Genomic DNA, 25,108 nt, shown 5'->3' with positions numbered 1-25,108 from the left:
TTACTTGGACAGGAAATAATGGGGAAAGCTACCAATCAGGAATGCAAATATCAATACTATGGTTCTAACCATTCCTACTCTGGTTGAGTTGGGTTTTATGTAGGTGACAGCTCAGTATACTTTTCATTTCTTTATATATTTCTCCGAACAATATTCTGCGTGAAAGCTGACCAGACAGCTCATATGTTTTACCGTAATATTAATTTAGATCAGAATATAGAGAAGTTCAAACATAAGCTCTGAAGAACACTTCTCTGCTCCTCTGACAACAATGTAATTATAAGGAACATTTTTCTACCACTTCCCACACACTACTTCAAATGTATGCCGCATGTTGATTTTTTTTTGTTTTGCGTTAATTAACATCTAGAGTACTTTTCGGGCCAGTATAATGTCTGGATAAGTCGCTTGTGAAATGGAAGGTTTTGCACAGGTAGGAGGGATAAATGACTTGCCTGCTCTGTATTCACTTTTCATATTCTCGATCTCATCCCACATTTCACTTTCATGTTTTATGAGTCTGGCAGCCATTTTCTCTTCTGCCTGTTTCAATTTGCTGAGCTTCGCCTCCAGCCTTTGGACATAGTCAGTGTTGTCTACTTTCAAAGTCAAGTGGTGCATGTTTTCCTGGAGTCTCTTTTCTACTGCATCCTGTGAAACACATTCATGTTAGACATTATACTTGAGAAATGTTAGTCAAATGTCAAATCCACTCTGATATTTGAGGTTTTGGTGGGATGAACCACTCGTACTAGTACAAGGAAGGACTAGAAATATCAGGGAAGAAACAACCAAATGGCGCTATCACAGAAGGTTCAGCCTTGTCTTACCTGCATTCAATGGCAAAGCAATTTGAAAGCAGCACTGACCATTTTACAATCTTATATCTCCAAGGCTGTCCGTGTATCTCTCTCTCTCATCTCCCCCTGTACATAGCTTTTCCTCCCTCTTCATCATTCCCCTGTACAGAGCTTCTCCTCCCTCTACATCATCCTCCCCGTACATAGCTTCTCCCTCTACATCATTCCCCTGTACAGACCTTCTCCCCCCTCTCCATTATCCCACCAGTACAAACCTGCCCCTCCCCCTACATCATCCCACCAGTACAGACCTTCTCCTCCCTCTCCATCATCCCACCAGTACAGACCGTCTCCTCCCTCTACATCATCTCACCAGTACAGACCTTCCCCTCCCTCTACATCATCCCACCAGTACAGACCTTCTCCTCTCTCTACATCATCCCACCAGTACAGACCTTCTCCTCCCTCTACATCATCTCACCAGTACAGACCTTCCCCTCCCTCTACATCATCCCACCAGTACAGACTTTCTCCTCCCTCTACAGCTTCCTCCCCTGTCCGTAGCTTTTCTTCCCTCTACAGCATTCTGTACAGAACCAGTCTTCTCTCTACAGCATTCCCCCGTTCAGGGCTTCTCCATCCCACCAGTTATGAATACATAACAGCATTTGTTGTGCTTTTTTAAATCTTCCACAATCTTCAGGCATTTCACATTGGATCCATGACTGGAGACTGACTGCTGATTTGTCTGCCAGTTTATGAAAGTAAAGGCCGAGATGCACTTTCCCAAGTCTGCCTTAATTGCTTCATTTCAAACGCCTAGAAATTCAGGCCAATACATTTACTAAGGAGTTGTATTTAGACAATGGCATTTCTAATGTACTGTAAATTAAAACAATGCACTTACTGAAATAATTATATTTGTGATTTATCATGAACAAAGCAAATTTAATCTGCTTCCCAGCTTGGTTGTTATATATTATTTGTTCCCAGAAATGAGTAATTAAAAGGTTAGGCTTTACATTTAATAAATTGTCAATTATAGAAAGTGCATTTACTTTATTTAGTGCTAGATATTCCTGTATGCGCACTTTATGGCTTTTTGGTAGCTCAGAAGTCCTACGATTTTCCCATAGGTTCTTTGAAAGACCATATCATAAACATGCACTCTTTGATTGCCTGAGTGTACAGTATATCTTCATCTCATTTTAAGTGGGAGGTGAAGTGCTGCTGGTGTTACCACTGCTCTTGTATGGGGGGTGTACAAGCTCAGCGAAGTCATGCTACAATTGTGTCATCTCTACACATTAGTATTAGTTCCAAGGAGTTTCCATCTTCTGCAGTCATTGCCAGGTGTCAAACTCACCTTGTTGGGTTTTATTGTTTACAGTAGTGATGATTCCAGGTTCTCAGGAGCAGGACAGACCTGGAAACTTTGACATAGAGATCTTTCTTTGGGGGCATCCCCTGGAGATAGTACCAGTAGTCTGACTGTCACTCATATCCAAATAAATGACACTTTAACAATGCTTTGTATCATTATTATTCATAAGAAGGAAAATGCCTCTCAATCTGCTTAGCACTCATAAGAAACAATTAATTAATGGCACTTACCATTTTTTCCTGGAGATTATTAAGATGTTGCTCTAAGTGCTGAGTCTGCTCCTCTGCTAGCCTTTCTACCTTGGATTCAGCCCACTTGTGCTGATTTTGGATTTGTCCCTGAATGCCATCAAAAATACCAGCAAGTCTGAGAAGAAAAACATAGTTAATAAGATGTCTGATCATGTGTTTGTGTACTTTTTTATGTATGTAATTATGTATTTCTACCTATGGCATCTTTTAATAATATTGCTAGGGCAATTGCACACCTAGATATCACTTAATATGGGTGTTGCACTGTTGACTTGGGTTAAAAGGTACATATTCTCTAACTAATTCTCATCCTGGCTTCACTACCCATTGAGTCACTGTCCTAGAGCAAATGTGCATGTTCTGAACTGCATGCTGGTTCTGTGTCAGTGACCTCACTAAGAAGTCACCTTTAGAGCCCCTTCAGACCTATGCGTTGGAGAAAGCGCGGTAAAACATTGTTTGTGCCGTGAGTTGCCTTTCATTTAGAATGTTATCCCAATACACCAAGTACAGTAGGTGGCAACACACCCATGCTGTGTTATAAAAATAAATGCTGCAGGTCTGGTTTTTGGTCCATTGCCATGTGTTGACAGGTGAAGGAATTGGGTTGTTTTTTTTTGCTACTCACTTTAACATACCAAATGGTAACACAGGTGCATTGATGCAATTGACTGCAAAGGTCTGAAGGAGTTTTAGATACCTATAGCAGCACCGTTAGTAATGTCACAATTTGAGGTGGAAGATCTATCCAATCTTTTATGATAAGTTGATGCACAGACTGAGGACCACTGATTTAAAAATAGAAGTAGCAGGATTGGTAATCACAAGGGGGTGAGGAGTCCCCATGACACCTACACCATAACCTAACAATACTGCAGCCTCCTCTTTACCCTGGATTCTATATACCTGCTACTATTAATATACTGTAAACTATAGTTTTGTACTATGAATCATCCTGTTCCCTGTACTAGTCAGCCATATAGTAATTATCTGCTCTTCCTAAATACATAAAAATCATTCCTGGCCACACTATCTGTGAGTGAGCCAAACTGGTATAATCCAGTCTCATCGGACTATATTTACCCCTATTAAGAATACAGTGTGTAGTACACATGAAAATCTACAAAAGCCGAGACTTTAGGTGCAGACAAACTACAGTTAACAGTATGGTGAGTATTGGGCCTACAGGGAAGAGGAGAAGCCAGAACACTGAAAAAGATCATCATAATAATCCAGGTCTGGAGGGTGGAAAACATCTGGAGTTGTGAGAGGGACATCTGCATCAAGGCACATGGGATTTTCTCTGGTATATCTTCATTTCAGGGGTTAGAACCTGCCAGCTTTTTATTGCTGTCTTTACTTTAAACATACCCAAAAATGTTTTCATTCTGGGTGGAGTGGAAGTTTGATCTTTTGTTGTAAGTTTGCTAATGTACAGCACCCTAGCGGGAAGATTCACCCCCACCCTAAGGCTGGGTTCACACCTAGACATATAGAATATGCGTGTTTGTCGCACGTTTCGTGCCGCTCGTTTTTACCGCGATTCGTGATAAAAAATGCACGACAAACGCGCGTTTTCGAGAGCTACTTGGCTGTATCCCAATGGATATGCGCGGCAAATACGCCCCAAAGAAGCTCCTTACTTCTTTGGGCGTAGGGCGTTTTGTAGCGCGTTCATACAGCCTGTAATACGCCCAGGTGGGAACCATACCCATAGGAAACAATGCTGCACTGTGATAAAATTAAATATGTTCCATTTTTCCCGTGCACATCAATGCAGGGCACCATAGAAAACAGGACTATTTTCCTTGTACTTGCATTGGGAGTTGAGCAATGCAGCCCAATGCAAGTGATATAATGTGTCCATTGTTGCTCTCCCTCTAGTATGTTTGCTATTTATTCCTATAAGAATATGTGAACAATCCATATAACCATACATTAAAAATGATCCACCATCATAGGGGTTGTTTCCAGCCTCATAGCTGGTTTACCACTCTGCCGAGTGTGCTCACACTCCCAGCCTCTTCAAGCATAGACTCACTCCACTTTTCAGCAGTCAGATGTTGGTTCGATTTTGGTACCTGTCTGTTGAGGTCCAGACAGGCCAGGACATGCACTCCCTGCATTGGCCATGGGTTGCTCAGGAGCCCCAACTGAGTGCAGACTCTTCCCATTTGTGGGCAAAACCCTCCTGTTTGAAATTAGTGACTCCTTCACTGGTGCTGACCTACACTGTGACAACTAGTCCATCTGTCACAATATATAATTCAATCTCTGGAACTCTTTACCCCAATATCCATATACACTGTATTACCAAAAGTATTGGGACACCCCTCCAAATCATTGGATTCAGGTGTTCCGTGAAATTACCTTGCTACTAAATATTCCTCGGTCAACAGTTAGGGGTATTATAACAAAGTGGAAGCAAATGGAAACAACAGCATAAAATGACAGAGCGGAGTCAGCTTATACTGAAGTGCACAGTGCGCAGGAGTCGCCAACTGTCTGCAGAGTCAATAGCTACAGACCCTCAAACTTTGTGTGACCTTCAGATTGGCACAACAACAGTGCGTAGAGAGCTTCATGGAATGGGTTTCCATGGCCAAGCAGCTGCATCCAAGCCTTACATCACCAAGTGTAATGCAAAGCGTTGGATGCAGTGGTGTAAAGCGCGCCGCCACTGGACTCTAGAGAGATGGAGACGTGTTCTGTGAAGTGACGAATCACGCTTTTCTGTCTGGCAATCCGATGCACGTGTCTGAGTTGGCGGTTGCCAGGAGAACAGTACTTGCCTGACTGCATTGTGCCAAGTTTAGTGGAGGGGGGATTATGGTGTGGGGTTGTTTTTCAGGGGTTGGGCTTAGTCCCTTCGTTCCAGTGAAGGGAACTCTTAAGGCATCAGCATGCCAAGACATTTTGGACAATTTCATGCTCCCAGCTTTGTGGGAACAGTTTGGGGATGGACCCTTCCTGTTTCAACATGACTGCGCACCAGTGCACCAAGCAAGGTCCATAAAGACATAGATGAGTGAGTTTGGGGTGGAGGAACTTGACTGGCCTGCTCAGAGTCCTGACCTCAACCCCATAGAACACCTTTGGGATAAATTAGAGGGGAGACTGCGAGCCAAGACTTCTCGTCCAACATCAGCACCTGACAACACAAATGCGCTTCTGGAAGAATGGTCAAACATTCCCATTGACACACTCCTAAAGCTTGTGGACGCCTTCCCAGAAGAGTTGAAGCTGTTATAGCTCCAAATGGTGGGCCAACTCAATATTGAACCCTAAGGACTAAGACTGGCATTCCATTAAAGTTCATGTGCGTGTAAAGGCAGGCGTCCCAATACTTTTGGTAATATAGTGTATCTCCTACTTTGTCTGCCTTTTCCTCCTCCTAAAAATCTGTATGTCTACTCTTTCAATCTCAAGCTCATCCCTCACAGTTTTTACCTCCTGTATCACTTGCCCCTCCATTTAGATTGTAAGCTCTCATGAGCAGGGTCCTTCTAATCCTCTTGTATGGAATTGTATTGTAACTGTACTGTCTTCCTATATTTTGTAAAACGCTGTGCAGACTGTTGGTACTATATAAGTCCTGAATAATAATAATAATTAAACCAACACAAACTTAAGCCCCTGCACATATCATGAACAAATGCATAAACACGAGGATATCTTCATTAAAATGCAGATGTCAAACCATGTCAAATATATAGGCAGTTCAAGTTACAATCAAATCTTTCCAATTCATCAGTAAGGCAGATTAAATGTACGGTTCTTTATTTTAAAGAGCGAACAGGAAAGCTTCAGAGGTAGGTAGTGGTAGGGCCAATTTTGACTACAGGAAAATGATTATTTCCATATAACTTAAGCTGCCTATGGCTTTGGAGCTATGACTTTTTGCAGTTTTCAGTGAAGGTTCCCGCTGCTAATACATTATATTTGTTTCATTGTAGGCTCAGTTTGATTTGCTAAGGTTTAGGACAAGATTACTTTAACTACTGAAAAATGTAATTGCACACAGCAGAACATGTTGTCTTAATTCAATAAAACAGTAAGTGATCAAGTTGTCATAGTGATTCCTAAGTCCTACTGCTTTACTCTGTATTGATTTTGTCTCTTGTTTTATGCCAAGCTAGTCATTAGACGAAGGCACTTTTCTGCTCAGAGCTGCATTAATGTAATTAAAATACATACTTGAGATCTAGAAGTTGGATCTCATGGTGCTGCTCCCCCTGGGCATTCTTCACTTTGTTGTTCTGATCAAAAATTGAAGTTTCCATCTTTCCTAGTAGCTGCATTACCTAATAAAAATTCAACAGGGAACAGTCCATCAGTTCCTGCATTAAACAGACACCATTTACTCCGAGCACTTGGGAGAGGAAAAAAGAGCACAGTCTGTATACACCAAGCTTGCTGCACCAAAATATTGCCATGTTATGATCATAAGGTATCCAGAAATGCATATACATAGTCACACAGTGTGAAAAATACTGATGCAAATGTGCAGCATGCCCTAGGGCAGAAATCCACGTGGTACCCTTATACTGGAATAGCAATTTTGTGTAGACAAATACATTGGTTCTCTTTCAAAGTTTCCTTGAAAAATGTTTTTTTTTTAACCAGTTAAGTCACCGGAGATTTTTGTCTCAGGATAGTCCCCGTTTTCACAACAAATTAAGGCCCTATGCACATGGAATGTAAAATACAGTAATACCTTGGTTTACAAGAGTGTTTTGCAAGACCAGCAAACATTTCTGAAAAATGTTGCTTTGATATACAAGCAATGTCTTGCAATAGGAGCAAAATGTTGTAGAAAAGCACCACCTGAATAAGGCTGTAGCAGTGAGAGCGATGAGTCTGTTTAACGACAATGCAATGTCACATTGGATAGATTCCTTGTTAAGGTTTCAAGAAATGAAAAAGATTCCATTGAGCCGAGAGATAGCAGTGTTTCCGGAACGCATTATGCTCGTAAACCAAGGTTTTACTGTACAAGCTTCCACAGAGAAAGAGCTTATCTCTAAACGCATCTAGAAGCATATAATGCTTTGCTATGGCTGAATGCACACCTAGACAGCATCGTCTAGGTGCATCAATCTAGGTGCGTCTACACAAACAAGCAGTTTCCGCATGCTGGAAGTTTAGGCTCCATTTACACATACAAATCAGACTGGATTGGTAAATCTCAGGAATTCTTCTTTGAGGCTTATGTGATCTGCTGTGGGTGGAGGGCGCTGTACAATACAATGACAGCTGCCACCGTCTACAACCGTTCGCAGGCCGCTCCCATATAATTGCAAATGTGTTTACATGCAGATGATCATTTGTGTCCAGGTGTGATGGTCCACAGGTAATTGCAGCATGTGTGATTACATGCGAAGTGCTGTGGGTGGTGGCAGCAGTTGTCATTGTACTGTACAGTGCCCCTGCTCACAACTGATCACAGAGTAATGCCTAAGGTTCAGCGATTCAGCCCAATTCCCAAGTGTGCATGACCAGATTAAGACTCCCTATTGATAAGATATATAAGCACAGGTAGGTGGAGTGCAGCCAGGCGGAGTATGCAGTTAAGTATTCCCTATCACAATGGGCTAGAAATCGTGTGGCGTCAAGGATTGTAATTACTCCTTGGGCAGGAAATTCCCTTGGGAATGAGAGAGTCAGGAAGAATTACGTGAAGGCACCCTATTTATGGGAAGGAAATAGAAAAAAGATTGAGAACCAGTATACCTGAAAGAAAATATCCTCTGCTCCCCTAATAATGGATTATGTCACCACCTTGCTGGAGAAAGTAGTCATTTATTACTGGAATGTTTGTTTGCTACCCTCACTGGAGTAAAGTTTGAGTTTATTTAACCGAACCCGGCTGGACATTCTTCTGGTGTGTAATAAGACAGATGCTTGTTTCTGTTTGTGCAGCGAGGGTTGGTATGCTTGTCGTCCACTCTTTCCTAGGAAAAGGTAAATAAAATGCTGACGTCTACACTCCTGGGCTCTTCCTGGGTCAGTTGGGACAAGGGAGGGAACCAGAGGACATCAGCCTATAGTAGTGGTAGGCAAAATCCAGCCCTGCAGCTGTGGTGCAACTACTAATTCCTTGAGGCATTGCAAGACTCTGACAGACACAGTCATGACTCCCAGAGGCAGATGCATGATGGCATTTGTAGTTTCACCACAGCTGGAGGGCCGGAGTTTGTCTACCCCAGGCCTATAAGCTGTGAAGACGGACCTAGGGGAAGGAGCTGCTCTCCAGTTACTGTGCCTGTGTTAATGTGTGTTTCATGAGACACAAGAGTAGGCCTATGGCCACTTGCAACTGGTTACAACCCCATGACCAATGATGTGGTGTTTGCCATCTGAGGCTCAAGGGAGACCAGACCTTTTACCTGGTTACAAAGTCAATCAAAATATATCTAAACACAGGACAAAATGGTAAAATACTGCAGTTTACCAGTCCTTAGATGAGGTGGCTGCATTTGTTTGGGCTTTTTTTTGGCTTTTTTTTCCTTATAATTTCACCTGCTGATCCAGCCAGAAAGGCACTTCCTGTCTTGGGGTGATAACGCTCACTTAATGTACTGTATCTATGGAGGAGCACAACTGTCACCCTGAGGCATGAAGTGTGCTATAACAAATCCGCCTTCTAATGTTCATAACATAGGGAGAGGTGTTCTGTGGATCACAAAGAGAACTGGGAACAATGCTACCTGATTATGGTGCAGCACAGCCTGAGAGTACAGGAAGTTATCAGCTGGATTTTTTCTGCAGTTATCTAAAAGATATAACAAAATGCTTTCAAATTTATTTAACAAACCAATAGAAAGCAAATGAAGCACATAAGAGAAGTTAATTGTTAGGGTTTACAGTGCGTTTAAGCAGTCTTGACACCTAAATTGGCCACATAATATAAACCAAAGCAATATCTGAAGAACTTAGAATGGTGCTATACACAAGTGCAGAAGTTTATTTGTTTTATTCCTTTGTCTTCATTCCTCATTACAATATTATACCTGAGCAGGTGTGAAGAAAGTCGTTTTTCTATGTCTTATAAAGTGGCAGAAAACTCTCATGTGTTCTATATCACACACTTCAGGGAAAAATATACAGACATCACCTTATGTTTACACTGAATTATCCCTTCAGTCTTAAAGGACAAGTTTACTTTTCAGGGTGTAATATGAAACATGATCACATCGTAGTACTCAATGGAATACGATGACCTCACCACTCTTGTAGTCTATTCATTCTTCCTCCTGTCAATATTAGTGAATGCTTGTACCTCGATATAGACTGATTGCGAATGCAATGCTTTACTGGCTCCAATGCAAAAACAAAATAAATGCAATTTTTTTTTCTTTTATGAAGAAGTGTGCATGTAATATTTATTTCTAAAATGTGGACTTTGCCTTTAAGCTGGCCATACACATACACTCGTGCGAAATTTGAGTAGTGTGTGGCTGCCCCAACACCCCTATATTCGATAAAAGTGTTTCAGTCTGAACTGTAACTGCACCCAATCAGCTACAAAGAAATTGGAGGATAACAGGCCAACAGGCAACATGTCATCATTTAAAGAAGACCTTAGGCACTCTAGACACTCTATAATTTTAAGGGAAGACTACATGCAAAAACAAAAAAAAAGGTGTCCCTCTTTACATCGAAGTCCCTTTCAAATCAAGAGCCCCCTTTCACATCAGAATCCCCCTTTCCAATAAGAGCCCCCTTCACATCAGAGTCCCACTCTTTTACATCAGAAGCCCTCTTTACACCAGGAGCCCCATTTTCACATTAAAACCCCCCCTTTTATTTCAGAAGCTGCAGCTGTGGCAGCATGAACGAGGGTGGGAGGAGGACCAGGCCTGGATGGAGGAGAACTACTGTTCTTTTCTGAATGGATACCACCCTCCCTGGATTAGCATCACTCGTATCCATGGTGCTGTAAAATAATTAATTTGAAGCACCCCTGAGGAATCCAGAAGGCACCCTGGTTGAGAAAGGCTGCTCTAGACCCATCAAGGCTTAAAGCAGTATTAGGGTCTGGGCGTTTTTTACCTTAATACATTCTCTGCACTCGTGTAAAAAACGCTCAGAACCTTTTTCTCCGCCAGTCCCCCCCAAACTTACTTATCAGCGACGCTCGTCCTCGCCGCGGGTCCTGAAGTGATACCCTGTTCCCCGTACTTCCTGGTTGCAGGGGGAGGATACTGATGGCAGAGGAGCCATCAATCAAAGTGTTGGTCAGAGAGAAGGGGAGTGGCCTGCCACAAGGCTGTGTGTATCTATGGACGCACACAGCCACTGCGGGCACGAACACACGGGTGCCTCCATTAGCCGATGGCGGCACCCGTGCAGGGTGTGGGGGGTAGAGCCCTGGGGGAACCAACTTGAAAACGAGGAATTTAAAACTTTAAAAGAAAAACAACAACAGCCTCAGGCAAAGGTGAGTCTCCTTATAGCAAATATTATTTAAAAAAAGGAAGGTTTAATATCGCTTTAATGTGAGGTGAGTGTATTGATGTGATTTACACATATTTCCTTCATTCCAATTCCACAAACTATGAAAGCTGTGGTGGTGGCACATATGCACCCCATAAACACAGGTCTGCAGATGCCAGAATTAGTTGTCAGCCATATAGATGTTTATAGAGATTTCTCCAACAGCTGGGCAGCTATGGAGAAGGCAGTAATCTAAAATATCTGGATTAAAGGAGAACTATGGGGTCAGTGTTTTTCCCCATAGTTCTCCTTAGGTTAACGGGAGGCTAAACTAGCGTCCTCCCGTTACCCTAAGCTCAGTATAGCTGTAGCTCGCGGTATACTGAGACGCCGCACCTGGAGCGGAATCCCGACGTAGATGACGGGATCCGCCCAGCTGCGTGAGTGACAGCTGGCTCTGCCTATCTAGAGGCAGAGCCAGCTGTACCCGCCCCCGCCCCCTCCCCCGTCCGTTCCGCCAGTCAGCGATGGCAGATCGGAGCGGGGAGAGGGGAATCCAGCCCCTCCCCCTGTCATGGCAGAGAGCCGTGACAGGATCGAGAGGTGAGGGAACCCGGTATGTGTTCCCTCACCTCCCGATCTACTGAGCCGACCTGTGACAGTCTCATTGTCACAGGTCGGCTTAGAACTATGAGGTGAATGGAAATCACTCATCTCATAGTTCTCCTTTAAATCACGTCTCTCAGACTGCTTCATTGTTTGTTTTTCTTTTATATTTAAAAAAAATGATCTTCAATAGATAACAGTGATGAGAAAAAATAAATTCTGGAATGGCCATATGCTAAGGGTGCAAAATATTTTAACTTCACTCTAATCTGCCAAAGTTTGGAGATTGTGGGTGATTTAACCCCACACACTACCAAACTATTGCATCTATTGCAATTTACAACATACAGAACTAGAGGTGTTTTATTGTGCAGATTGTCAAATTTGAAATCTAGGAACACTTCCAAAGACATCATTCACAACTAGAAATCTCCTAGTGAAGCATATTGAAAAACAATAATCAGGGAGAGTTTTCTGCTCAAGAAGTGAGATTAATGATATGGTCTCTGAAGACTGTAAATCCTGCAATTCCACAATAGACAACAACTTCTCAATTGCTTTATATTGTTTTTTTGTTTTTCATTTAAAGTGATATTAAAGTCAAAAGGTTTTTAACCACTTGAAGACCGCGGTGTTAAACCCCCTTCCTGTCCAGGCCATTTTACAGTGTTCACCGCTGCGGTACTTTGACTGACATTTATTCCGTCATGCCACGCTGTACTGAAATATATGTTATACAATTTTTTGGGGACAGATAGAGCTTTCTTTTGGTGGTTTTTAATCACCACTGGGGGTTTAATTTTTTACTATACAATTTTGAAAAAATCTGTTTTCCCTACATAATGTTATAAAACATTTATTAGTACCCAATTTTTTGGTAAAATATAAAAGACGGGGTCACGTCATGTAAATAGTCACCAAACATGTCAAACTTTAAAATTGCGTGCGCCCCCGAAATCGGAAAAAACTACCATGCCTAAAATTGGCCATAGGCGACGCTTTAAAAGGTTTTACTGCTCATCAGTTTAGTGTTAACAGTGATTGATGGTCCTACAATTATTGCTCTCACTCTGACATCCATGGTAATATGTAACCTGTGGCATAATAGTTGTTTTCCCACGTAGGCGCACCCGACATGTATTTAAGCTTATATGTGCATGCACGCGGGGGTGGGGGACTTACATTTTTTTGTGTGTTTTTTATTTATTTTATTTTTATATTTGGCTAATTTTTTTAAACTTTTTTTTTTTTACACTTAACTTTATTGCTATTACATAGGGGGATCACAAGCCCCCTATGTGATAACAAATATACAATGAAAGGTCTTCGTTATGGAGACATCAGGGGTCTCTAAGACCCCTAATGCCACCTAGGGACCCCCAAAGAGGCTGATTAAGTATAGATCTGCTTCACCAGCTTCTTCTCTGGACATGACAGCCAGAGAAATTACAGCTAAAGGCAGAAGTGATTTAATACACATCACTTCCACCTTTAGAGAGAGAGGAGGAGAGATCAGCAAGTAGGAGAATGCTGATCTCTCCTCTGTTATCACTGTAAACAGCCACTGTGCCAGTCCCGGGCCCGCAGGGGGGACAGCGGAGCTCAGGATAACCGACAGCGGTGTTGAAGGGTGGGAGCGTGCGTGAGTACAAAAAAAAAATGAGGTGCATGTACGTCCACCCAAAGGGAAGAGGTTGCCATCCGCACGATTTTTTACAACGGGCGGACGGCAAAAACCCTCAGCTTTTTTTGCATATATCTACTGCTAGCAAGCAGTAGATATATGCAAAAACCTTTTAAAAAAAAGTTTCACAAGAGGTTAAAACTTACATGTGTCTTCCCCGCGGGCTCTCGTCCGAAAATCTGAAAAATCTCGGGCGGGCGCATGCGCAGTACAGATTATCGGCCGGGAGACGAGGAGAGGCACAAGGTAAGTATATGGACGCGTGCACACGCATGTAGACACCGTGGGACAGGAAATGCCAGCAAGCACAGAGGAGTCAGCGCTGGATCGGAAACCCGCAGCAACACTGGAGGAACATCTGAAAACAACTGGAAAGCAGAAGATGATCGGATTAAGAAACATAATTTAAGGTAAGTGCTGACACTAACATTGGGGGAAGGGAAAAAAATATATACTTTGAGCTATTCTAAATGCTGATTAAATCACTTACAACCAGGGCAACCAAAGATCTGCCCTGGTTTGTTCATATACCGTTTAATATTACTCTATTAATGTAAGTAGTTTTACCATTCTTTGCTATATTGTTAATAAACATTAGTACACGAGAAGAAGTTTGTTCATCTAGAAATTAGCTGTAAAGATGTATTTTTGCCATTCTCCTAATGTTTGATATTCACTGTATTTTAGGAAATGCAATTATCCTTCTAATGGCCTCTTGGGAATGACACATTACTTTAACATTGAGCTTTGCCGTTATAGTCTGCCTATTAGGTAAGGAATATGAGCACAAGCTGGTATATTTGCTGCTCTGCTGGAAAGCCTAAAAAAATATTGTGAAAAAAATACATGTGAGAAAATGTTAGCCTTTGAGCAGAGCCGTAGCTAGCTCCTTTTGTGCCTGAGGCAAGAAAAACAGAACGTGCCCCCCCAACAGACGTGTGACGCCAACCAGAGGCACGCAAGTGAGGCGTCATGTGATGTCATTTGCCCTGCCTCCAGGATGTGTTTTTTAAATGTATTATTTTTAAATTTCTTTTTTTAATTTAATTTTTGTTTTACTGTTGGGGGGGCTTCGGAGAAATATTGGGGGTCTAAACAGCACCCTGATATTTCCCTTTTAAAATAGGAAAAGATTTTAGTAGAGCACATTAGACTGGGGAATTATCACCTAGATACTATTAAAGGTAGAAGACCGACTTTAGTTCACTTAATTGCATAAAAATTGCATTGCTTGCCACCCCCATGCCGGCTGCAGCACTTCACTTCTCCTTGGATCCCCACTGCATACAGATAGGGGAGAGCAGTGGGGATCCAGAGGAGAAGCCCCACTTCTCCCTGCTGGCTGAGCCCCCCCCCACACACTTGCACCTGAGGTGAGAGCCTCTCGCATACGGACCTGCTATTGAGCCAAGTGAAGCACAGCACATAACATGACTCACAAGTATCTACTTTGTTTCTTTTCAGAGCACAGTCTAGTAAGCCTGGCCACACAGGCATCAAATCAAGTTCATTTTTCAGTCTCATCTAAAAGCTTAACCAAATCTGGCGAAGTGCTCACCCCCGAAGGAGCCGCTGCATATATCGGGTACTTCGGTCTGATCTCTGTGATGAACCACTTGCAATGGATCCACAGCACACCTTGTGAGTTTCTATAAAGGCTTTACTGAACAAGCAATATCCTGTCTCAACAGATAAACTGATATAGTGAACAATAGAAAGGATTGAACATACATGCAATAGAAACACATTAAGTATTCGTACACTCCTCAGCTGCGGCTGTCTAACCTCCGCAATAGACAATACTAAGCTAACTAAAAGTGAAACTATCTGACTTTAGCTAGACTAGGATAATAAAGACTCTAGTCTAGGGTATCCCCAGTTCCCGATGCTCCTGGCCGTAGTGAAGAAATTAATTAGGCACAGCAGCATCCAGGTGTGCACAGGAGGCAGCTGGTGTCAATCTCAGCTGGCTGGGTTACTTTCCCTCAGGAGCGGTGGCGGTGTGAGCCGACCTGATGTAGCAGACAAATCTCAGCTCGCTGATGGTGGTCACTGTTGTCCTAGACAACCCCAGCAGCAGTTGCAACAAAGTCTGTGGCTCTATTGTCAGCAGTGGACTAGCAAAGTCCACACACGTGTGCAGCAGCTGGGAGGGTGAATGCAGATCTCCTAGTGCCTTCAGAAAAGGGCTGAGCCACCCAGTTCTCTCCTTAGCCACTCAAGCCACCTGGGAACTGTGGTTTACTTTGCATGTATCAACATTGTTCTTCTCTATCTTACAATTCCCATGAGTCCTTCTGCTCTCAGATTGCAGTGATCTCAAACACGTGACAACCAATTAAGTCTCTTCCCGGTGTAGCCCCATCACCTTCTGTGATGTGGCTACTAGACATTTAGTGATAGCCAGGGCTGTAGACAGCCTGGCTGGATTTGTAGTGGCAATTATCTGGTTAATCCTAGGTGTCTAGCCTTGCCTGTACCCCTCTGGACGGAGTGTGACTCGGTCATATTGAGGGACAGCCAATGGGAGGCACTGTAATGTATGTACAGTTCAGCAGCAAATCACTGGGCATCTCTGAGCCAGTGGTGCATGCTGGGATAGAGTACATATACTGGTAGGATTTGCCATGTGCTCAGACTAGCTGGGGCCAGCCATGGAATAGGGCTGGGTCCTGTTCAGTCTGCCCCCCAGGCCAGGCCTGGGGGTGGGCATGGGCAGTTGTGAGGGAAAGGTTTCCCTGAGGCCTCCAACATGGAAGAGGTCTGTGATGCTGAAAGAGGAAGAGAACCAGGACCAATGCCGGTCTCTTGAAGTACCCTGTAATTAAGTGGACTTCAGGAGCATGGTCGGTGTCTTTCCTGCTTGAGGATCTGCATCCATCCTGCCTGTCTGTTACATTCTGTCTCTGTCCGCTGTGTCCCAATTGGATCTGCACTGATGTGCCTGTGAAGTCTGGTGAGTCTGGAGCTCTTGATGGCTACCCCTGGGCACCTAGAACCCCTATACTCTCTCTCCCCAGTGAAGATGTTCAATAAATCGTTTACTTAGCATTTTACTACTGTAGTGGACATCAGTTTATGGGCACCAGAAGAAGGGCGGTTAGGGCTATTGGGTGGGCGGCTGAAGATCATACCCTAGAGTCTAGACAGACTAGAAATGAACCGTGCAACCAGTGTCTCCTTCAGGGGTAGCGCTACACCGGCCCTAAACACTATCTGCCAGCACAAGTCCAGACTCTTGTGATTAACGCCTTGCAGATATGTGTGCTCTAGCAACATAACAAATGTGCATTGGCTACACTAGCTTTTATTTCCACTTTGATCATAAATACATTTATGTTCTGTTTTTGGTTTTTATTTGATCTTTTTTTTCTTATTATTTAACTATTTCTGAGGCCACAGAGTCTAAAGTAATACCACAATTGTCAACAGTTCAAGTTAATTTTTTGTGGCACTGTTTCTGAACAGATGTGCCTAAGCTAGGTCTTATAGTTTTATCGTTTTATATATACTAAGCCAAACCCAAACACTGTAGCGCCTCGCGGCAATTGTTTTGTAAAGTGTATACTATGCATATATTTTGTGATTAAATAACATTGGAGTTAATCGCAATGTATCACAAATCATATGGAGTTAATCACAACTTGCCAGTGTGCCACAGGATCCCTAGATATGCATTCTGTACATAAAAAATGCCCCCATAAGATGCCAGTGTGCCGCAGGTCCCCAGATATGCATTCTGTACATAAAAGATGCCCCATAAGATGACAGTGTGCCACAGGTCCCCAGATATACATTCTGTGCATAAACGATGCCCCCATAAGATGTCAGTGTGCCGCAGGTCCCCAGATATACATTCTGTACATAAACGATGCCCCCATAAGATGTCAGTGTGCCGCAGGTCCCCAGATATGCATTCTGTACATAAATGATGCCTCATAAAATGACAGTGTGCCACAGGTCCCCAGATATGCATTCTGTACATAAAAGATGCCCCCATAAGATGCCAGTGTGCCACAGGTCGCCAGATATGCATTCTGTACATAAAAAATGCCCCCATAAGATGCCAGTGTGTCGCAGGTCCCCAGATATACATTCTGTACATAAAAGATGTCCCCATAAGATGCCAGTGTATCGTAGGTCCCCAGATATACATTCTGTACATAAAAAATGCCCCCATAAGATGCCAGTGTGTCGCAGGTCCCCAGATATGCATTCTGTACATAAAAGATGCCCCCATAAGATGCCAGTGTGCCACAGGTCCCCAGATATGCATTCTGTACATAGAAAATGCCCCCATAAGATGCCAGTGTGTCGCAGGTCCCCAGATACTATACAAAGCAGTATCCATATAAGTTGCCGCACTCCTTACCGGATATCCCAAAAGTAATGGGTGCTTGTAATGACTGTGGGTGGTAATGACAGAACTCCAATACAGATGTCACCAGTACACTAGCACCAAGATTCCATCTTAGTGCAAATCCATTTTATTGATAGTTGTCATTCAAATTACATTCGAGACTGCGCAGAGTCCCCTTCATCAGGCTCAAAAATGACATTGCATAACAGTACCACAACCTTTATATCGTTGAGTGAACCTGATGCTTTGAGCCTGCATTCACACCTAGGCATCTGTGTTTTCAGGCGTTTTTTGGTGACTTTATTAAAGCCTTTTTTAGCATTGTAGGTTCATATACGTGTGTTTTTGAAGCATTCTGGAAGTGTTTTTTAGTGTTTTGCAGGCGTGAGCTTGCAAAGTTGTAGCATCTGTGACATCATGCAAAAATGTCTGAAAACTGCTCTAAAAAAACACTTACAGGGTTATTCACTAAAGGGTGAAGAGTTTGGAGGAGGCAGGACAAGTGAACAATCTAGGACAACATAGCTGAACTGGAAAGTGAGCTGAATTGGATAATTTTTCCAAATCAGCTATGCTGTCCTAGATTGTTCACTTCTCCTGTCTTCTCCAAACTCTTCACCCTTTTGTGAATAGCCCTGTAGAAAACTAAATGTTTGTGAAACACATTTTAAGACTTTCATTGAAGTCAATGGGGACAAACATGCTCATATCTGTCTAAAAAGTAGCTCACACTTTTTCAAGCTACAAGTGTTTTGCTACAAGTTTAGATGTCAACAGGTACCTTAGAAAACAACGGAACTCCTTCTGTTGAGCGTTTTGTAGCTTTGAGGTAAAAATGCATTGGTGTGAACAGGGCCTAAAACTAGAGGTGCACCGAAATGAAAATTTCAAAACGGAAACGAAACCAAAATTTAAAAAAAATGTCAGGCCGAAACCGACATTTTTTTTTATTTTAACTTTTTCACATTTTTTAAATATTTTATTTTCATTTATTTTTTACAAACGTTTTAATTTTTTATATTTATTTTTATTTATTCATTGTTTTAGTAAATATTTGTATTCTTTACTTTACGTTTAGGGGCTTCTGGGAAATATTAGGGGTCTAAACAGACCCCTGATATTTCTTTCCCTTTTAAAAAAGAAAAAGAGATTGAGGACACAGAGTCCTCAATCTTTTTCTGTGTCCCCTGTTATCAATGAACAGGAATCCTCTATACTGAGTGTTCCTGTTCATTCATAACATGAGAACATAGTGTGTTTACTATAACCACAATTATGAATGAACAGGAGGGGATGCAGATCACTTCCCATTCATTCATAATTGAGGATTTAGTCAACATACCATATCCTCAATTATCTACAAATCACTGATCGCTGAGTGTTTGTACCGCTCTCCTACCTGGCACACTGTCACAGCAGGCTGAGCAAGCAGAACTCAGCCTCCTGTGACAGCGCGGGCTGTCTCCGCCCACACATCGATCTGCCGATCTGTGAGAGGAGGCTGAGCGGTGTGGAAGGAGAGACGCTGGCCGCTCACAGCGCTCTCCTCCCGCAGCGCTCGGCAGCCTGTCACAGTTTCTCTCCTCCCCGCTGGGACACAAAGCAGCGCCCAGGGAGGAGAGAATAGGTTGCACCGCTGTGTCGGCCAGAAAATGGCACTTTCTGCATAATCCCAAAAGCGCCATTTTCGCCCAATATGTTTCCGCGGCTGATATATCGGTGCATCCCTACCTAAGACTAAATATAAACAAGAGCCCTTCAATCTCTGACTCAGACAATGACCCAATAACCTTACAGTAACACCTAATACTAAACTAAAACTGGGTATCTATGGTAAGAATTTTGTTTAAAAAATTAGTTTTCAGAATGTTAGTTTGATTTTGTAATAATTAAGACTTCGATTTCAACCATAGTGACAAAAAAAAAAATCAAAGGAGCAGGATGGAAAATGTTTTTCAAACAAACAAGATTCTAACAGTGAATGTAGTTTTCATTTGCGAAACTCCACTCATTTCCAAAATGGAATGTTAATATTAAATGGAATGTTGAAAATCATTCGTCATTCGTACGAAAATCTATCAGTGTGTATCCAATTAAAGGCCCCTTTCATCCTGATCAGGTACGCTGTCAGATTTTCAGGAAGATCAGATTGGAAGCCCAATGTTAGTCTATGGGTAGCCAGATCTAAATGGATATGCGTTAGTTTACATCTGATTACCTCCGACTCTGAACAGGTCCAGATAACAAAACGGAACAGATTTCCATTTTGGCAGGCCTGATCATGACAGATTGGAGGTAAACAAATACATGTCCACTTACATCCGACTCCCCATAGACCTAACATGGGTCTAGTAAATTCAGTTTTTTCCTCCATTGCAAGATGATACAGGAGGGGAGAAGCTTGGGAGCTGGAACAGGTGAGAGCAAAGACGGTAAAAAGCAGATACTGAAATGTTTTCATAATTATTAGTAATTTCTGCCCAGGCTGCAGTTTTAATCTACCCCAAAGATAGTTTATTCTTGCTGCGGGAAGGGGGGGGTGATTATTATTGCTGATTGGGGTTTTTGTTTTTTAATTAACTCCTGATTATTAACAATTCTCCCCCAGGCAGCAATAATAATTACCCCCCTTCCCCGCAGCAATATTATTGCTGCCTGGAGATTATTTAAAAAAAATGCTTGATAATTAATATTATTTCCTGCCAAGGCAGTGGTATTGCGATACCATGCGCTGTATTGCGGTCAAACCCATTGCAGCCTGGAGGTGCGTATCGTGTGCCATTCAAATGACTGTAACAAATTATCAGTGTGTTGTGCGTTATTCACATGGGAACCTGTGATTAACACACAGGGGGTCCTGTCTGGGGGGAGGGGGCCCTTCATGGTTTTTGCACCGGGACCCTGAGGTGTCTAGTTACGCCTCTGGGCCTGGGGTTATGTGACAATTGTGCTGTAAACGTGGCCAAGAGCAGGTTTTTATTTTATCTGTGCTTGTCTTGAATTGATAGAAGTGTGTAACAGATCTCGTTTGTTTGACACATTCTGGCTGACAGCTTTATGGGATTTTGACATATTTCCATCCTATTAGCTGTGTAGCCTTGGCAGCATTTATACAGTTTAGGTGTCTGAAAATGTGCAGATGTCCATTCCTGAGAATGTCTTCATTTTAAAGCCTTGAATGGCTGGGTGACAAGTACAGCTTAATAAAATCAGCTAGCCCTTCATTCCCTAAATTTTCTATCAGAGTTCAATAAAAAAAGCTCTTAATTCAATGACACATTTACTGCAAATGCAATCTATAATATATATGCTGCATCTGCCCCATATAAGCCATCTGTTAATGCATGATTCATTACAAGGTTTACATTGTGCGTTTATGTAATAATTGAAGTTAATGTATTTTTGTTCAAATATGCTCTGTTTTTTTTGGAATAAGAGCTCTTGACAACCATGCATATATCTATTTTAAATGGTTAATACAACAAAAGCCTGTCAAGCTCTATTATACATGGATTGCATCTCATGTAATATGTTACATATTTCAATATAATGAGCTGAATTATAGAGAGACTTTTTAATTAAAGGGCAACATGGGAATTTACGCCAGGTTTTCCAGAAAGCAGGCCCTCTATGAGGCATGTCATCAATGGATGCTGATGGACAATTGCCTTTATCACAGCCTGGAGACACAGGAGGATAGGTCACTTTATTAAAGAGGACAGCCTTCTCTATCATGATCAATAATGACAAATAAAAAAGGCATATAAATGAATCCTCAACTTGCTGGAAACACGGTTGCTACTAGACAACACCCTAGGCAGCAGAACAGAACTTAACCCAGATCAAGTGTGTGCCTTATTGGACCTTTGCCTGAGTACCAGCTATTTCAAGTACAAGGACATGTTCTACAGGCAGAAACATGGCTGTGCCGTGGGATCCCCAGTTTCACCTATTGTGGCGAACCTGTACATGGAGGAAGTAGAAAGCAAGGCCCTGACCACCTTCAAGGGAATTACACCCAGTCATTGGTTCAGATATGTGGATGACACTTGGGTCAGGATTCACAAACAAGTGTTACAGGCTTTCCCTGACAATATCAACTCAGTGGATCATAACATCACTTTTACGCGGGAAGATATGCAAAACAACAAACTGGCTTTCTTGAACTGTTTAGTAACAGTAGAAGAAGGAAGGAGGCTGGAAATAGAGGTCTACCGAAAACTAACACACACGGACCAGTACCTGCTATTTGACTCCCACCACCCTTTAGACCACAAACTGGGAGTCATCAGGACTCTACACCACCGGTGTCTGAGAAACTCAGAAGGGTTTTAAAAAAACATCACATCCCTGTCTGCATTAAACCCAGCAATACACTGAGACAACAACTGGTTCACCCAAAAGGCCCAACGCCAAAAGATAAGATGAACAACATTGTGTATGCAGTCCAGTGCAGTGAGGAGTGCTCAGAATTGTATGTCGGTGAAACAAAACAGCAGCTACACCAGCATATGGCACAGCATAGAAGAGCAAAACCCGATGGTCAGGATTCGGCAGTGCACCTACACCTAAAGGAAAAAGGTCACTTCTTTGAAGATAGTCAAGTGCGCATCCTAGACAGTACCATATTTATTCCCAGATAATTTTTGTACGAGTCATTCTGAATTGAGAAAGCTGGTTAAATGACCAGTGATACGTCTTCAAGAAAAATACAGCAAGTCCAGTTCCCTTGACTTATTTTTTACAGATATACTTGCTCAGGCAATGCAGGCAAAGGGCAAGAAATCACGCTATGGTACTGTTTGGGGGTGCATGCACATTATGGACAGTGTGCAAAAAATCATGGGACATGTAGTCCCAATGCATTAGATCACACTAGCAGGAAGTCGGGGAAGTGCAGCGGAAAGGGGCACAGGGCAGAGAACTTCCAAAAAGAGAAAATGTAAATGTTTACAGAAAAACATAGAAAAAAGATTATGAAAAGGATATTGCACTTTGGGTTTAATACTACCTTAACATACCCTTTATTGGAATCACCTAGCCTGAATAATTAGGAGGGGTATCTACATACAGTATGTGCCCATTTAGTGTAGGTGTGATAGTCAGGTGTCCAAAATGGTTTGGCCATATAGTGTACAGTATGTCCTCTGCAATCCTAGCCCTTTGGTGACTATATTTGGCTACTTTGACCCTTTTTCTTCATAGCATAGTAAGGCATCAACTGTAGGATAATCCTCCTCTTCAATGAAAACATCCTTTAACTAATTTAGGTATTATTTGATTTCCTCTAGTAGGTCAGAAACAACCTGATAATTGCAACAGGCACTAGAATTGGTAACTTGTAACTATTAGGATGTCATTGGCTCCCCTTAACTTTATTATTTCAAGCCCAGGAACTGTTTCAATGCCTGTTTCTCCAGCCTTGGGTACTTTACCCATAACCAAGCTTTCCAAGAAGAGCTCATATATTAAACAAGTAAAGTGCTGGCATATTAAGCTCTGCCTTTCTAAAGCCTGGCATGCCAGCTCCTCATGCTGCCCACTTTAACAGTGCCCACACAGAAGGTTTAAAACAGAAGTAAAGAACTGCCAATTGGCATCTTGCTAATAGTTCTTATGGGGTTATTGCATTGGTTTAGTTTGGAAAAATGAATTTAAAATACAGATGCTGGGTCTGTTAAATGATATGACCAGCGATGGATATAGTCCTAATTTCACATCTCTATGTCCTTATTGGAGACCTAGTTATAAGCTAACATAAGTGAGCAGGATTGGATCCTAATTAATCTATTTACACATTCCTGTTAAAAATTCAAGATATGAGTAGAAGATTGTAATGGACACTACAAGCCTACATGCTTTTCTGCCACACTGTCCACAAAACAGTAGCTGGCTGCCTCCTAAAAAGTCAAGCTTCTGAATAAAGAAACAAGGGCGGTAAGTTTGTTCTTGGCAATAGAGAAAATTTTTTAGAAATCTAGACGAAGGTTGAAACAGGTCTACTATTCTTTCAGCCTAAGGATAGCCAATTGGAGTGGCTTATGCAACTTCCATGGATGAACCAGAGGTATCGTCATGCCAGGGTTAGCTAGAGCACTAAACTAGTAATAATAGTAATAAAGTAATAATTTATAATATAGTAATAATGTATATAATAATATACAGTAGAATAGGGTATATCATAATGCTGTCTCAGTCAGTCCTCAGCAAATGAGACTCAAATATTAAAGATACTCCTTTAGTAGTATGTGGAGTAGGTAGCAGGGCATCCAAAGCTCTAAAGCAGGCCATGACAGAGGCAAAGCATAGGATGCTGACTATGATTAATTTGTAACCATTTAGATTATGGCCATTTAATCACACCTACTTTTTACCACCGAGTACTTCATGCACCACTCCATAGCACCATATGAACTTACAAACCACTCTTTAGCAACATATCAACTTACAAACAGATTTAACTGCAAAGGCGTCAAAGAGACAAGGAGACTCCCCAATGGATTCAGCGCTTGAAATGAAATTGTATCAGACATTTTAACTCTTCCCCACTCTATGTACTACCAAACTAATATGTTCATTAGACTTTACTACAGCTTGCAAAATGGCTGCAGTTCAGTAGGAACATATTTTCAGTCCCTAAAGATCTGATACCCCAGTGGTACTATTGTAGCTGTAGTGAGCTGCTTAATTGTACTGCTGTGTGATAAAATCATGACTGTGTATTAGAGGCCTTTTTATGTTGCCCCTGTTCATAGGAACTCATCCAATCTCTCTACTACTGGTGATCTAGAGCCTAAAGCTGGCCATACAAAGATTGAATTCTATCCATTTCCTGCTGAATCATCAGAAGTTCCGTCCGTGGGTGGCCCTGCTGGCACTACCTGGCTCAACAACAGCTACTTTTTCAAATAAATTTTGTTGAAGGAGTCAGTTGGAAAATTGTCAACAGAACAGTGACTGCAGCATGTCCAGAATACAATAGCCAACAGGTGGAGATTTGTTCATCCGCACTTTTTAGCATAGATGGGGACATTTAATGTGTCTCTCATTCAGCCCACGGGGCTGGACCTGAAAAATCTTAAAGTAATATTAAAGTCAAATTATTTTAAGCTATTTCAAATACTGATTAAATAATTTACAATGCATGCTCCTCCTTGATGTTTAAAAGTTTTATCTGCTTGCAGAATCAGCTGGTCCCCTGAGTACTGGACCTGATATGCTGTTTTAGGATGGCTCCTTTCCCTTGCAGGTTCCTATGTGTGCTATTAAACTGTGTGTCTCCACAAACACACATGCACAACAAATCCCCAGCTTCCCACTCCTCCCTCTTTTCTTTTCCCTTCTCCAAGCTTTTCCAAGCATGGGTGGTTGCTGAAGACTGTGTTCTGAACAACAGCAACTCAGCCACAAAGTGATAGGCCACGTAAAATGACAGAGCGGGGTCAGCGCATGATGAAGCACACAGTGCACAGAAGTCGCCAACTGTCTGCAGAGCATTACAATATAGAACACATAGAGCGCCTCCATTGTGTAAAATCGTTTTAATGAACAAAGATAAAAAACAGTTAGATTTGTACTCACAAA

General features: G+C 42.1%; 1 protein-coding gene across 1 annotated transcript in view; it reads right to left on the bottom strand.

Moving 5' to 3' along the window:
* Nucleotides 1–25,108, bottom strand: part of FAM81B (family with sequence similarity 81 member B) — a 51,437-nt gene that overhangs the window by 2,684 nt on the left and 23,645 nt on the right. Inside the window, exons 5-7 of the mRNA XM_018560533.1 lie at nucleotides 6,633–6,739; nucleotides 2,415–2,550; nucleotides 456–651 (exon numbers count right to left, since the gene is read on the bottom strand). Coding sequence (XP_018416035.1) covers nucleotides 456–651; nucleotides 2,415–2,550; nucleotides 6,633–6,739 — 439 coding nt within the window. The remainder of the gene's footprint in view (nucleotides 1–455; nucleotides 652–2,414; nucleotides 2,551–6,632; nucleotides 6,740–25,108) is intronic.

The sequence above is a fragment of the Nanorana parkeri genome, unplaced genomic scaffold (genome assembly GCF_000935625.1).
Source record: "Nanorana parkeri isolate BGI_ZX_2015 unplaced genomic scaffold, ASM93562v1 scaffold462, whole genome shotgun sequence".
Lineage (NCBI taxonomy): Eukaryota > Metazoa > Chordata > Amphibia > Anura > Dicroglossidae > Nanorana > Nanorana parkeri.
This window is presented reverse-complemented; position numbering and strand designations above follow the sequence as displayed.